Below are 15,914 nucleotides of genomic sequence, written 5' to 3'. Positions count from 1 at the left end.
CACAGTGCTAAGCAGTATTGCACCCATATTGGACTGTCTCAGTACTTTTATATTTGTGTGCTGTAGCACTTACTTTTTATTCACAGTTATTTTGTAAATAATACTATTCTTTTGCACTTCTGGTCAGATGCTAATTGCATTTCATTGACTTTGTATCTGTACTCGGCACAATGACAATAAAGTTGAATCTAAACTAATCTAATATTACTGAGTGAACGAGTAGTTTTTGGGGTACTGCAAATCTCTGTCTTTATTGATACTTTGCAGCATGCTTGAGTGCTCGATGGGGAAGGGGGCAGTGGGTGGATTGTTGTTTTGCTGCTGCTTATACATGGGAGGGAGAGTTGGAGGGGACTTTCGAGTTCTAACATTTAACTGTCATTCATTCTTTGGGGCACTCCTCTGTTTTCTTGGATGTTTGCAAATAAAAGAATTTCAGGATGTACATTATATACATATCTCTGACATTAAATGTACCTATTGAACCTAGCTTGGGGCATCGGACATCAGAGTTCAATCCCAGCATCCTCTGTGAGCAGCTTGTACATCCTCCCTGTGGAATGCGCGGGGTTTCTTCGCGTGCTTCGGTTTCCTCCCACAGTCCAACGACATACTGGTTGCTAGGCTGATTGGTCATTGTAAGCTGTCCCATGACAATTAATGTTAAGGTTAATTCAGGGGTTGTGTGTGTGTGTGGGGGGGGGGGTTTGTGATTCAAAGGGCCAGAATGATCTATTCTGCACTGCGTCTCCGAATGAATGAATGAATGACTGAATAGATAAAATAGATAGTTTTTTAAAAAAAAATCAGAGTGGCTTATTTTGCAATTACAATTTCCATCTTCCCTATTTTTCTTTTACACTTTCGTTCTCCCCAACACCCAAAGTATTTCTGTAGATTTTCTAAATTTCTTTGAAAGTTGCTTGGGATAGGACTGGTTTACAGAGGAAGTTTAAAAAAAATCAGAACCAAAGCTACAAGCAGCAATTTTTATGCACACATGGGGTTATCCAATTTAGCTGAAATAGTCTTCCCACATTTCAATTAGCAGAGAAAATCAACTGCTGTTTGGTTGTATGTACAATCTTTAGTCTTAACTACTTGATGCATAATTATAGGTTAGCTACTAATAAAACTACTTAATCTGCATCTTAAATTACTAACACAATAAGATACCAACCATTTCAATCACAGGGTAATTATAACTTGGTGCGGCCAAGTTTTGTGACTTCATTTTGGATTCAGCTTGGACCCATGGATGCTAGGGAAACAGCTAATTTTGCATCTGTGGTGGTTTACTTGCGTGGAGGTAGCTTTGATTTTTCAGCAGTGCCGGAAGGAAGCTTTTTTTCTGACAGGAATGGTTGATGGTCACTAATGTTCTGTGGCAGGTCAGTACCTGGCTACATTACAGCTAATTAGCTTGAGGTGGTTTCTTGTGTCCCTGAAGAAGAAGAAGAAGAAGAAAGCCCTTAACTCCGAGTGGAGTCATTGGGACGCTGTCATGACTGCTTTTTTTTTTAGCAGGCTTTCTTATTTTTACGAGGCCGAGTTGCTCGCTCGACGCTCAACCCAGCACGGATGGAAAGCGTGCAAGGGAGCTGGCTGGATTCGAACTCCAGAGCCTTCACTCCGAAGTCCAGCGCTGATGCCACTATGCCACCAGCCGGCTTGCTTGTGCCCCTACAGCCTTCAAATTCTGCTGGCTGGACATCACTAGGTCAGAGTTAATGCCTTCCACAATTTAAGGTAAAGTAATAAGGGGCTAGGATAATAAGAGGACTTAGGATAGGCTTTGTATATCCAGAGGTTTGAGTTTTGAGTAAATACATTTCATTTTTTAGAATATTTACATGTATTGTCAGATCTAAGGAATATTACCAAGTGTGACTGACTGACAGCCAGTCAAAGTATTTTTTAACGAGTGTGTTCTTCTTTGAAAGTGTCCACATAAAGATGGTGGACTCTTCATTTAACCCATTTCTTATAACATGCACACCTAAGTCAGTCAAACCATTTGTATCTGGCAAATAAGTTGTCAAAGTTACAAATTACTAAGCAATTACCAATATATTGCCAGACTAAAATAATTATCAGTGAGTTGCTACACTTTACTAAGATCATTTATATTGCCTCAGCAAAATGCAACAGCTGCAAAAGAATTAGTTTTGGCAACAGATTAAAAGATATTCAGTATTTTATTCGAAGTAGTCTTTCAATTAATGTAATTTTCCACTTACCAGTCAAACTTAGTCTTGAATACAGGTTTCCCCCGCCATCCGAAGGTAGAGTATTCCTATGAAACGGTTCATAAACCGGAATGTCGTAAAGTGAAGAAGCAATTACCATTTATTCATATGGGGAAATTTTGTGAGTGTTTGCAGACCCAAAAATAACCTACCAAATCATGCCAAATAACATATAAAACCTAAAATAACAGTAACACATAGTAAAAGCAGGAATGATATGATAAATACACAGCTTATATAAAGTAGAAATACTTTTCCACAATTATTGCCTGAACTGTTCTCCGTAGCGAAAATCTCACGCAAGCGCCGTCGGCAAAAACAGGGCACAAGTGCTCTCCAGTAACCTTTAAGCTATGAAGCTGCCAAATCATACCAAATAACACGTAAAAATACACAGCCGATATAAAGCAGAAATAATGTATGTACAATGTAGTATCACTTACCGGAATTGGGAAAGCGCTGAGCACACTGATGGTGGTGTGTTAGACTGAGTCGTCGGTGTTTGGGTGGTACAGTGGCCCCCACCCTCCGGGCAGTGTATCAATACCAATCTGTGAAGTATGCAGGGGTACAGCGGTAGCCGGGACACATCCAGCACATCTTTAAGAAAAAAGCTGAAATAAACATGCTAATTAAGTAGGTGTCGCCCGGCACGTAATTGTTGGCCCAGATCAGTGCCAATTGCATCGCCTCTGATCTGGGCCGAAAATTATGTGTCGGGCGGCACCTAAATAATTAGCATGTTTATTTCGGCTTTTTTCTTAAAGATGAGCTGTGCGTCTCCCAGCTACTGCTGCATTCTCCACGAATCGGTATCTGTCCGCAGCCTGGGTGTTGGGGTGGTGCGATACTGGGGTGTCATCTCGTCATCTGTTTCCATTAGAGCAGGCAGCTCATCTTCTCCTATGACTGCCCGCCTCGATGTCGAAGGTCAAGGTTCGTTGTCTGTTGTGGAAGTCTTGAAAAACAACAGTGTGCTTGACTGCTGAGCCTCGCGCATTTTCCTATCATACAGTTCTTTGTAAGCACTCAAACCATTCTTCAAATATCCCCTGAACCCACGTATCCTTTCAAAATTAAAGTTGTACTTTATCATTTCTCATTTGGTTTCGATTGTTATCCTTTCTTCTTCCAATTGCATCAGCTCTTCATCTATCATTTCTTGGTCATGGGATGCCAAAACCTCTTCAACATCATCTTCGTCAGCTTCCACAAGCCAAACTCACTTAGTCCATACTTCGTTCACCGTGATCAAAACGCTTAATTATGTCTAGTTTTACGCTAAGTGTAACACTCTTACGAGCTCTTTCAGGCTATTCTGATACCTTAGAACTCATCTTGCTAACGGCTGCTCACAGGCACGTGTTTAAGCAATGCCGGCGAGATTGCCATTCCGAATCCGGGGAGAGTGGCTGCTCGGGGTGCGCGCTGCCTTTTATCGTGTGCTGATTTTTTTTCACGCGCTACTTTTTTCGTAACAGTGAAAACACCTTCTGTTAGCGAAAACAGGGTACTAATGTAGGTCTTTCGTAACAGTGAGGATTTGTAAAGCGAACGTTCAAAAAGGTGGGGGGACACCTGTATTTTCAGTCTAGTATCCACAGTTCTTTTGGTTTAAAGAATTCTAAAAAAAAAATCAGCAACCTAATTTTTTCCCTTGCTCTGTCAGTAAACATTGTCAAAAGATATTCAACACAAAATGTTGACCGTTTCCTCCCACCCACCCACCACCCCCACAGACACTACCTTACTTGCTCAGTTATTGCAGTATTTTCTGTTTTTACCTTTTATCCCCTGGTTCAAAACTCCGCTGAATTCTCAGCAAGTTGATCCTGCCCATTTCTATTGGGAGTGCTGTCACCTCATTCGACATCTACATTCCTTTTTTTTTGGAACTCAAGTGCCATGTTCTCTTCATAAAAGTTTATGACTGAGAAGGAAAAAAAGATCTTGAATTACTCATTTTTGGAATTCCCTACAGGAAAAGAACTACAGCTACTCAATTGTTGAGGATATTCAAGACAAAATTTGATAAACTTTTGGCATCTAAAGAAATAGACCAGACACATCTTTTTGTATTACTGGAAATGCAGGTTTGACAGACTGCAAGGCATACTGTTATTTCTATTTCTCGTACTTACAAATAGCTTAGGATTTAATAGAAACATTGTTGTAAATTTCAACAGCAGTGCAGTTGGAGATACCATAGTTGAAAATGATCCCTTTACACTAAATCTTCAAAAAAGTAAATGAAAGGCTTTAATGTTTAGTTCATCTCCAAAATGAAACAAATGAATACAGATTGCAAAGGAATTCAGAAAAAGGAGAAAAAATACATTTGGTGCCCAGTTTCAAAGGCAAAGTCAGGGACCATTGCAAGATTGCCTCAGCAATTTTAATAAAGATGATAAAAACTCCTGACATGCCAGGGCCAAGACACAACTGCATGTATTTCATAGCAATTTGACAAATATTTCACTTCAAATAAGATTCGGTTGCATCATTTTAAGTTAGCAGTATATTTCAGTCATATTTAAAAGTAAAATTAATGGATTTATCAAATTTTAGACAATATTTACTCAATTACTTTAAAAGCATTTAGAATGTGCAACAAAAAGAAGTTTGGAATTTGAAGGTGAATATTGCAAGTTACTGATAGAAATAAGATAGTTTTGTATCTTGAGCAGTAACTGATCTGAGCAATAGTAGTTACCAGAGACATAGTTGCATCTACATCCGCACAACTGACAAAATTTTATCTCATGCTTGGAGCACAAGATGGCCTCCTCGTAGGAAAATCTTTGTATCATTCCAGAACACAAATCTAGAACCAGATTTAATTAGTGAGACAAATCAGGGAGACAGGATGTCAGCAGGTTACTTATTTTAAATTACGAGGCTTCAGAAGATTTCTGCAGAGTATTTAAGTAAGGATAACAACAGTACTGCAAAGACTAGCAAGTAGTTATTTTGGAATACAGCATTGCAATTGTAGATTTTTACTTAATTTTCAGATAGGACCTGTGCAGAAAATTGACAAAAGGCTCAATCCACTTATCCTTTAGTGAGATGGACTGATATTCTAGACCCTGCCATGTGGGGCAATCTTCTTTAATTAAATGCTGCATCCAAAATGGTGCTTAAACTGAATCTGAATAGCTATTTAGTGGTAGTTCACCAAATGATGTTGATACACGTGCAGTATACAACTTTATTGGGTACATCTGCTTGTCAATGCAAATAACTAATCAGCCAACCATGTGGGTAGCAACTCAATGCATAAAAGCATGCAGCCATGGTCAAAAGCTTCAGTTGTTGTTCAGACCAAACATCAGAAAGGGGAACTAATAGGATCTTAAATGACTTTGACCATGGAATGATTGTTGATGCCAGACAGGGTGCTTTGAGTATCAGGAATTCCTGATCTCCTGGGACTTTTTTTATATATATATATATATATATACACACTATTTCCAGAGTTTACAGAATGGTGCAAAATAAGAAAACAAAAAACATCTGGCGAGCAGCAGTTCTGTAGGTGAAAATGCCTTGTTAATGAGATAGATCAGAGGAGAATGGCCGGACTGGTTCAAGCTGACAGGAGGCCACAGTAACTCAAATAACCACGCACTACAACAGTGAAGTGCAGAAGAACATCTCTGAACACACATGTTGAACCTTGATGCGGATGGACTACAGCAGAAGACCACGAACATACAGTGTGGCCACTTGATTACGTACTTCCTGTCCACATGTACGTTCGCACCTAGAAATTTAATTAAGGCTAAGACCCCAAGTCATTCATCCAATACCATAATTAGACTGAAACTGTACTATACAAAGACAGACTTCCAGTTAGATAGACATTTTATTGATCCCAAGGGAAAATACAGTGTCACAGTAGCATTACAAGTGCACAGATTAACAAATATTGGAAGAGAAGTAAGAGTAAAAAATAAGTTACATCAGGCAGTCTAACAGGAGGGCTACAGGTTGACTTATTGTAGAGCTGAATGGCCAATGGTAAGAATGACCACAAATAACACTCTCTTGTCTTAGTCTATGACTAAAAGTACTCCTCTGTTCACCCAAGATGGCAAGCAGAGGGTGAGAGACATTGTCCAGAATTGCCAGGATTTTCCGTAGGGTCGTTTGTCCTACCACAGCTTCCAGCGTGTCCAGTTTGACTCCTGTAACAGAGGAGTCATTTTCTAATCATTTTGAGCCTGTTGGCATCACCAGTGTTGATGTCATTGCCCCGGCCCACCACCACATAAGTGATTGTACTGGCAACAACAGACTGGCAGAACATGTGAAGGAGAGGCCTGCATACTCCAAAGGACCTTAGTCTCCTCAGGAAGTAGAGGTGACTCTGGCCCTTCTTGTACACAGCCTGTGTTGTTGCTTCATTCTCATCTGTCATCCAGGTGCAACCCCAGGTATTTGTAGGTCCTCATCACATCCACATCCTCACCATCAATAGTAACGGAGCAGTGCAGGCTTAGCCTTCCTAAAGTCCATCAACATCTCCGTTGTCTTACTGATGGTGCAGATGATTCAGCTTGAACCATTTGACAAAATCCTTCACCAGGGCCCTATATTCTTCCTCCCATCCTCCCTTTATACATCCAACTATTACTGAGTCATCAAAGAATTTTTGTCGATGACATGACTCAGTATTGTACCTAAAGCCTGATATACAGAATAAACAGGAAGGGAGCCAATACAGTCCCTTGTGAGGCCCCAGTACTGCTTATAACCATGTCTGACACACAGCTCTGAAGCTGCACAAACTTCAGAGCGGATGTGATTTCAAGGCTTTTAAGTTACTCTGTAGAACAGTCATTTCCACATGTCCCTTTTTGATAGCCCATTCTTGGTCTAACTTAGTGAATCAAGACATTGAACAGATGCAATCAAAAATTTTATCTGGAGTATAGAGTGTGTGAATGTGGCTGGCCAAGAATTAAAAACAGAAATAACTTCCCTGTAATGTTCCTGCATACCATATTGCGGTCATTACTTTAAAAGAGAGCTAGAATTTGACTAGCTTACAAGTTCGTTCAGCAAAGGAATTTCTAAAAGTCCATTTCTTTGCTAAACAACATCATTAAGTCTTGCACTTAGAAAGTGCAAGGACAGCATACACCTTGCTGGAAAAAATTATGGGTCATAGAATGCCTCAGGCCAGCGTAGAAGCTTTCATACAACCGGAGTACAATCTATATAGCAGCTCGGTTACTGCATCATTACTGGTTAGGTGCCCGACTTGTGATTCATGATTCAGGTATTGTTAGCTCTTACAACAGAAATCAACCAAGTCAAAGCAGCTTGCATTACCACCACACCCACCTCTGTGCATCAATGCATTAAATACTCAGCCTTAGCGCCGTAGCTCCTCTCTTGCCGTAGGCTAGTGCCCCATCAAGACTCAATACCCAAGAGTTTACATTGACGGGCACGGGCACTGCTGATTCAAGTGGTGAATTGACCCCATTTTGAGAAAGTTTATCATCTCTAGTTATCACCCAGTACAAAATACAATCTGACAGATCAATGCAAATAGCATTTAAAGGTTTACTTTAAAGTTTATTTAACAATAATTAGTCCTAACTTTAGGGTAATAACAAAATATGTATTTTTAATATCAGTGTCAGCTCAACACACAATTTTAAATGTTTTAAAAGTAGTGATAATGACAGTATCTGGCACATTGATTGAAATTTAGGTACACAGACAAATTTGGTAACTTTTTAAAAAAAGGTATTCAAAAACTTGAAACCTCTAGACTATTTTTAAATACAAATGATGATGGAAATAAAATATAATTTGTATGTACAATTTCTCATTTGTGGTTAAACAAGCTTAAAATACCCACAAACTTCACTGTTGTTATACTCCGCAAATGCTGGGTAAGAGATCTTTACAAGTTCCTGTTTTATTTGTCAAATACAAAATCCACTGTCATTTTAGCAACTACCTGGGCAGTTCATTAGCAATAGTATAGAATGCAAGTGTGCTCTTTGCAAAATCATTTTTAAATTAAAAGCAACATCATTACAAAAAGATTTTTAAACTAACTCTAAAAAGACTTGACAGTCAGTATCAATTACTTCCAGTTCTGCACTCCTTACAAAGCTTATAGCTTTCAAACAAAATGAGTGCAAATTATGAATTTGATCTGAATCCCAAAACAAAATACCCACTCACTTGCATATCTACTTTAAAAAAAAAACAAATGGGCAGAATTTTAAATCCCAGCAGATACATAGATTTGAACTTCATTCCGGACTTTTGTTTTAAAATGCTTTATGCTTCAGTGGGGGTTAAATCCTACTGTACAAGCCCCCATTTTAAGGCACATGTAGATGTAATGGAATATTGCTCTAAGCTAGGCACTTGCTCAGTGAATGTCTGCCTAATGATTGCATTTGCTGGAGTAATGTAGAGCTTCTGACTGACCAGCAGAACAAGAAAATATTCCATCCAATAACTTGCTCTGTGGAAACAGCAAACATAATTATCAACTATTTTTATTCATGTACTATTCAATTGTTTCCTTGAAAATAGAGAAATTCATGGACTATGTGCAACTCAAAATGTCAAAATGTCTTTAAAAGTTTAAAAATCTGCCACAATGATGAGAACAAACCCACTGTAAACTGGAACAATAGGCTGCAGAAGTGATACTGCTGCAAAATAAGTTTTGCAAACTGACTACAATAATAATTTCTGTGAAGAATAAAAGTACAACAGAACCAGAGATGTAAAACACCGTATGTATTCCAAAACTGGATGAACGTACATCAGACAATGGTACATTATAAATTAAAGACAGTTTGAAACACACTTGCATGATTTAACATGGTTTTACGGAAATCAGATAGGTCCAAATATGTAATAAATACAAAAAGAAAACTGAATTAAATAAAAGGTACCTTAATATGCATACCACAGTGTAGCCAACTACATCAAACTTCTAATATCGTAACACTGAGAGATCAAAACAAAAATCATGCATGTGAATTCCCTATAAATTTCATTGCAAATGAAGATGTCCAAAACTCAATACAATAGAAATTAATGAAATTGGGCATGCATCCTAAAGCAACAATTTTATAATCTCAAACATGCTAATTTAAGCCCAGCTAATTTGATCCACAATTTCAAAAATATGCTACAAAAGTGCAACTATAAAACATTTTTAGTACATATATATTTGGCTCAGTCTTCTCCACAAGATGGGGTGAGTAAAGGAAAAACCAGAATCCATGGTCATAGGGAGTCAGTAGTGTCAACATTGCAAGTCCTGAATAAAATGAATGCTCAGTAGATTGGGCAGGTTTCCCCCCAGAATATTAAGAATTTGGGATCTTGGTAAAATGCGTCACAATTCAGATACTCTACATGAAATGTTTAAGCCAAACACATATTTTCTCACTGCATAGCTAGTTTCTTCTTCACATAACCACTGGAATGTTGAAAGTTAATGAAAAAAAAACTTTTTTAAACCTTAGCCACCAATCAGTCTAATCATGATTAAACTGCGTGAGTGTAATCTGAATAGTTTCTTTATGTCAGAGGCATTTTGAAGAGCTGATAGACAATGAAACATCATTTTATGGGTGATGCACACTCTGATTTTTGCAAAGAGGCTACTTTCTACTAAGTCTATTAAAAACACCGTTAGTTCAATTCTAAAGAAAAAAGCTTCCAAAAACCTCACACTTTCCATAAAAACTGCTTGCAGTCCCAAAATATCAATGCCCTTCACCCAGATGTATATACATGTGAGTAGCAAACAAATAGCCCAATTGCACTGAAACAGATTAGATTACCAGATTTACATTTTTTAAAAAATCAAACAGTTATACACAGCCTTATTCTACAATCCAAGATCACCCAAGTAAAATAAAACTATCTGGAATTTATTTGAACTATATATAACTTCTGTTCCTGGGTAGGTAAGGACACATTAGGAACATCCCTTCACTAGTGCAGTATATACAAATGGCTTATCAATTCCTGCATAATGTTCATGGTCACAGTTGCATCAGAGCTCAGGTAAAATAATGGTAATGTGAACAAGTTAATCGCCAAATTCTTAAAATCCAATTGAATGCTTCAATAATCAACCACCCCCAACCCAAAAAAAAGAGCAAGATGGTGCATTTTATTTTTTTTTTAAATCAAACTCCCAATTGACACTAATTGATTCTTGGCTTTATTCAATACTTTCATTTTGGAATTTAGCAGTTTAACTTCGAAACTAGACAAAGGAGGATTTCTGGATCTGCCTTTTTCATTAAGCAAAATACAATTACTATTTCCAATGAGTCAAAATACAGTTTAAAAGGTTCATAATGTGCTTAAAACATTACATGCAGGATTTTGGGCATAAAGGTGGTATATTCAAGTAAACAAACCATCTTAAACAGAATTCTTATTTAACCTTTTGACTACACATTGTTTTAAATGTACAGGGCCAAGTTGTTAAAATTCACCTCACTGAGTTTTAATTAATTTAACAGATTTAAGTACAGCTGTGATGAGCACTACTTAAGATATTAAAGCTTGGAACTACTAATGCAGGATTAAAAAATGTGGACACTATGCAAAACTTCCATCTATTTGAACAAAGTTTGGTACAATTGTGCCTTCTGATCCTTCAAGCTGCACCGCCAGCAGCCCCCGATTTAACTAATCATGGGACAATTTGTAATGACCAATTCAACTACTAACTGGTATGTCTTTAGACTGTGGGAGGAAACCAGAGGACGCAGAGAAAATCCATTTATTTCCAGGGTAGGATGCAGACTCCTTACAGATGATGTTGGCATTGAACTCTGATGCCCTGAGCTGCAATAGTGTCACGCTAATGACTACGGCACTTGCTGATGATGCCCATTCTATTCACTTGTTCAGCCAAAGTCTTCAATGATTGTTGTATTATCAAAAGGTTGTGCCATAAATGAGATTGCACGAAATGGGACTGGTCAATAAATCTTTATTCAAGGCAGAGTACCATTATACAGCAAAATACCTTCAGTTATTTCAAAATAAAATTAAATTTGCCCAGTACAATAATGGGAAATAATGAGTCTTGTTATCCACAAAGTCTACTGAGTGAGACTTAATTTTGGGAAAATGAGATGAATACTCAGCTTTAATAGAACAGTGATCAGTAAATTAAGACTTTTTTTTTAAAAAAAGAAAGCACAAAAAAAAATCAGGTAGCTAGAACCTCAGCAACAAAGTAGGTTCCTCCCAAAAAGTTGTTCATCCAATCCAGGCAATTTCTGTTAAAAACTTTCTATTCCTTTTCAGGACATAAATTTTGTTCATTTAAACATGCTCAGTTTTACACCCAGTCGATCTTTCTTTTACTTGCAATCATTGAACCTCATAACCCCTTGTGACATACTGCTTCATTTCCTGACCCATTACATAATAATGACCCAATGTGTTACCCGGGTAAAAGGAAGGCCCAAAAAGCCCATCATTTGGATACAATTAGCCGATTTCATCTGGGAGTCCAAAAGCTGGAATAATTAGCTTCTGAAAAAGTGTCACGACATAGCATTCGACTGTGTAGTTTCACTGATGATCCCTGATAAATATTCATAATCTTAGCTAGGCCGTGAGGGAAATCGAGAGCTCTTCCTACAACATCACAATACACTGAGTTTGATATCCAGTGGAAACATTATTTGAAATTGAGTTGGGTTAAAGAAACAACATGGACTCAAAACACAAAGTTAATACAAAAATCAAACTCCATTGAAAATTAAATTTCCCTATTGATGTTTTGTCAAGTCACATGCAAAATAATTTTGAATGTTTGATGCAATACAATTAGAATTTTTGTTGCACTGTTAAAGTGAGAGTAGAGTGTAGATGACAAACTCCCATGTTTCATTTCAGACTGTCTACCAAGTTCTCATTTTTGCTAAGTGTTAATCAGATGTTGCACTTTTTCCAGACAACCAGGAATTTGTTGGCTGAACCTCTCCATATACTCATGTGGCCTTTAATCATGACTTTGAGGTAACTGAACATAACTAAAAAACATTAGTATCCTACCCAAATTTAAGGGAACCAAAACAATTTTTAAGTATTGCTTGCCACAGCTGTGCTACCCAAAATTATAAAGTATCCAAAAAAAGAGTTGGAAGACTGAAGCTTGAAGCATTACCACAGGTCATGCAATTTATTGCTCATATTTCCAATGTAGAAGAAAAAGCTCAATAAGAGTTACGCAATTTCCCAGAAATATTAAACTTCAGGTACCAAAAATCTGTTCTCTGCTTGAAGAATCTTTCAACAAAAAAGAATGAAAGAGCCTAACATTCCAGAAATGATGGCCCACACTTATTAGTGCCAAGTAATCAATAGTTATTGCAAAAACAGAAACAACTTGACAATTTTAATTAGAAATGGTACAATTTCAAGTTCAGAATCAAAATGGAATACAAAGCAATTTTATATATATTTATAAAGTCTCTGATTACATTTCAAGGTATGAACAAAAAAAAATGCAATCCAGAATGAATGGAATAGTAGTGTTCTATACATGTACAAATCACAGCTTATTTGATGTGGATCCTATATATCGAATGTGATCAGATTTCATCAGTGGACCAGCTGACACCTCCTTTAAACTTTCATTTTTGATGCAGGAGTATTCCATTCACAGTGTTCTTCAACCTAAGGTCAAGATCATACAAAACTGTTAGTAAACAGTGGTTAATAACAGTTTCAAAACATAACCCAAAAAAATCCAAATGTTTCGTGATTTCATGAAGCACTACTATTTTGCAAGTTGGTAGCACATAAATGCCAACATCAGAAGCACATTCTATCACTCAAATTTGAGGGATGAAATTTAGAAACAGGGCATTTTGAAAAACTGAACCAACTGAGCCACCTTTAATAGTTTGCTTCCTTTTCCTCTCGTACCTTTCTTTGAAAATGGTAAGTTGCCAATGAATAAGCGTGGAATAGGAGTGAACTGCCAATAAGGGCATCTCTAGTTTTCTTTGAATAAGTCATTCCAGCCCCAATGATATTAGGACTAAATCACCTCCAAAATGCAGGGACAATTTGGGATAAACAGAACTATTGATTGTTTTATTCATTCAAGGAATGCGGTAAAGACATTGCATCCCAAGGTCACAACTGGAAAAGCTAGCATTTACTGCCCATCAATAATTACCGTTTAAAGTGGTTGTGAACTCCTTCTGGTGAAGCTAATCTCTCAGAATTGTTTGGAAAAGTGTTCAAATGCATTCCCAAATCATGGTGGACCGTAACTTGAAGGAACACCTGATGGTGGTGGTTTTGTGGTTTCTATGCTCCTGCTGCTGTTTGCCCTAACCGATGCTAAGGGACATTGTGAATATATAGAGTATATTTTTCTAGATGGTTTGCACAACTACAGTGCCAGCGGTGGAAGGATGACATATTCAGAAGGGTAGGTGAGAAAAATGCAAGATCAAGACTTACTGAGAAAGTTACTTGGATGTTAGACTAAGTGGACAGACTATTACAATAGTGTTTAATTGTCATAGAAACTACAGCTGTTGGAACCCGGAACAAAAATAAACTGCTGGAAGCATCATAAAATTTGAGTGAAGGATGAAATTGATATCATTTCAAGTGGAGAATGAAGATGACCACCATAAAAGAGGGGAGGATGAGTGAGACAGGGGGCCAGTAGGAGATAGGCATTCTGGGGTGGGGGGGCTGAAGGATGATAGTAGGAGCCAGGTGGGACAATGATTGCTTAATCCTCATACAACAGTCTGCACAGCACCTACTGTTGTCCCTGCAATTACCTTCCATCGACGGGCATCATTGAGTCATGTACTCCTTATCGAGAGAGTGATTAATGCTCCGCTTTTGTGACATACTGTTAGAATGTTGCAGATACTGGAGCGGCCTCTTCACTGTAACACAAATGGGTCAAATTAACTGCTTTTTGCCATGTACCCAAGTTAAAATTAATCATCATACACACTTTGTGGGACAAAATGTCAATTTACTGATACAAATGACCAAAGTTTAGTGTACTTTTTGAATCTGGCTATTACTCTTTCTCCATCCAACCCAAGTAAAATGAAAAAATTACTTATAATACATGATCCTGAATTTCAAAACATGCATATCATATGGTACAATTATTAATAAAGTTTCTAATTTTTTTAAAAAAGTTTTCATTTCAAAACTAAGTAATTTGGACTTACAAACAAGAAAATCTACAGACGCTGGAAATCCAAATAAACACACACAAAATGCTGGAGGAACTCAGCTGGTCAGGCAGCATCTTTGGAAATGAATAAACAGTTGACATTTTGGGCAGAGTCCTGATGAAGGGTCTCAGCCGAAAACATCGACTGTTCGCTCTACTCCATAGATGCTGCCTGACTTGCTCCAGCATTTTGTATATGTTGATTTGGACTTAAATTCGCAGTGGCAATCTTGACTTTGCAACAAGATCATTAATTTACTCTTCATTCAAGACTAATCAAGATTAATTTTTCAAAGATAATTTTGAAAGAATCCATGGAAAACATTGATATATCAGAGTACAGTGAAATAAGTGTATTCCTTTAAAATGAACTTACTTGTCTAATTGACAGCTTAAAAAGCAAAATGTAAAATTGACTGACTGAGGAATCTATACATTACATTATCTAAAGCAACCTACATTCACACAATAGCTTCAGAATTAGCACTAAAGCTTGAAAGTAGCTGACTTCAACCAGTGATACCACCTGGCTAGGAAGGGCAAGGGAGTAAAAGAAACTAAGATCTTGTGATCTCGGTATATGGAAAAAGAATAATCATTCTAATTCAAGACCAGTCTTTATTAATATGGATCAAATTAGTGGACAATTGATCCCTAGGTTAGGCCAAATAAAAGCAAACATGACATGGTACCCTGCCAGTTTTACAAAACAATTATGTTAAGACTTAACATGACTTAAAAGTCCTATATGTACTCCACTCTCAGATTTGATGGCCAAATCTTTAGCATACAAAAGTATGAAGGAATCGAATTGCTATAGGGGTCTTTAATCAACTGATATCTGACCAGCCTTTAGAGCACAAGCAGCATCTGGATACTTGACCATAATAGGTCCTTTAGGTATCTAACCATGTATCACACTCATTCATTTCCAGCAGAGTTGCAGGACAATTACATTAGTTTTTTGTATGGCACGGAGAGATGTTTTACTTGCATATTGATACAACAGTCCAAAACCAAGATTTGGTAAAGTCTGAATCAAGCTCTATACTCATTTTAGCTTAACCTGTCACCAGATTGATTGACGTATTTCTGGATATTGTGTTTTTTTTAAAATAATCAAAACCTCTGCTGATAGTTGTCACAAAAATGCCAACTAAATGTTAAGGGATAAAAAAATCTTCCACAGTTGTACTTTAAAATATATGGGAACATAAATCTGCAAGTCATAAAATTAAGGATGACAAAAGTGGGCACATCAGAATCAGGTTTACTATTACTGACATATGTCATGAAATTTGTTTTGTGAGAGTGGTACAGTGCAATATATAAAAAATACCAAGTTATAACAAATATAAAACCACAAACTGTGCAAAAAAAACTAAAATAGTGAGGTAATGTTCATGGGCTGTTCA

The 15,914-nt window shown here is 37.3% G+C and overlaps 1 protein-coding gene across 9 annotated transcripts in view; it reads right to left on the bottom strand.

Moving 5' to 3' along the window:
* Nucleotides 1-7,767: 7,767 nt before the first annotated feature.
* The window catches only part of znf217 (zinc finger protein 217), a 62,813-nt gene continuing 54,666 nt past the window's right edge, over nt 7,768-15,914 (bottom strand). For all 9 annotated transcript variants that reach the window (XM_063041486.1, XM_063041487.1, XM_063041485.1 and 6 more), the window contains exons 5-6: nt 14,087-14,197; nt 7,768-12,956 (exon numbers count right to left, since the gene is read on the bottom strand). In XM_063041486.1, the coding sequence (XP_062897556.1) occupies nt 14,103-14,197 (95 nt within the window). In that variant the 3' untranslated portion in view covers nt 7,768-12,956; nt 14,087-14,102. The remainder of the gene's footprint in view (nt 12,957-14,086; nt 14,198-15,914) is intronic.

The sequence above is a fragment of the Mobula hypostoma genome, chromosome 2 (assembly GCF_963921235.1).
Source record: "Mobula hypostoma chromosome 2, sMobHyp1.1, whole genome shotgun sequence".
Classification (NCBI taxonomy): Eukaryota; Metazoa; Chordata; class Chondrichthyes; order Myliobatiformes; family Myliobatidae; genus Mobula; species Mobula hypostoma.
The sequence above is the reverse complement of the archived record's forward strand: the minus strand, read 5'-3'. Positions and strand labels throughout refer to the sequence as shown.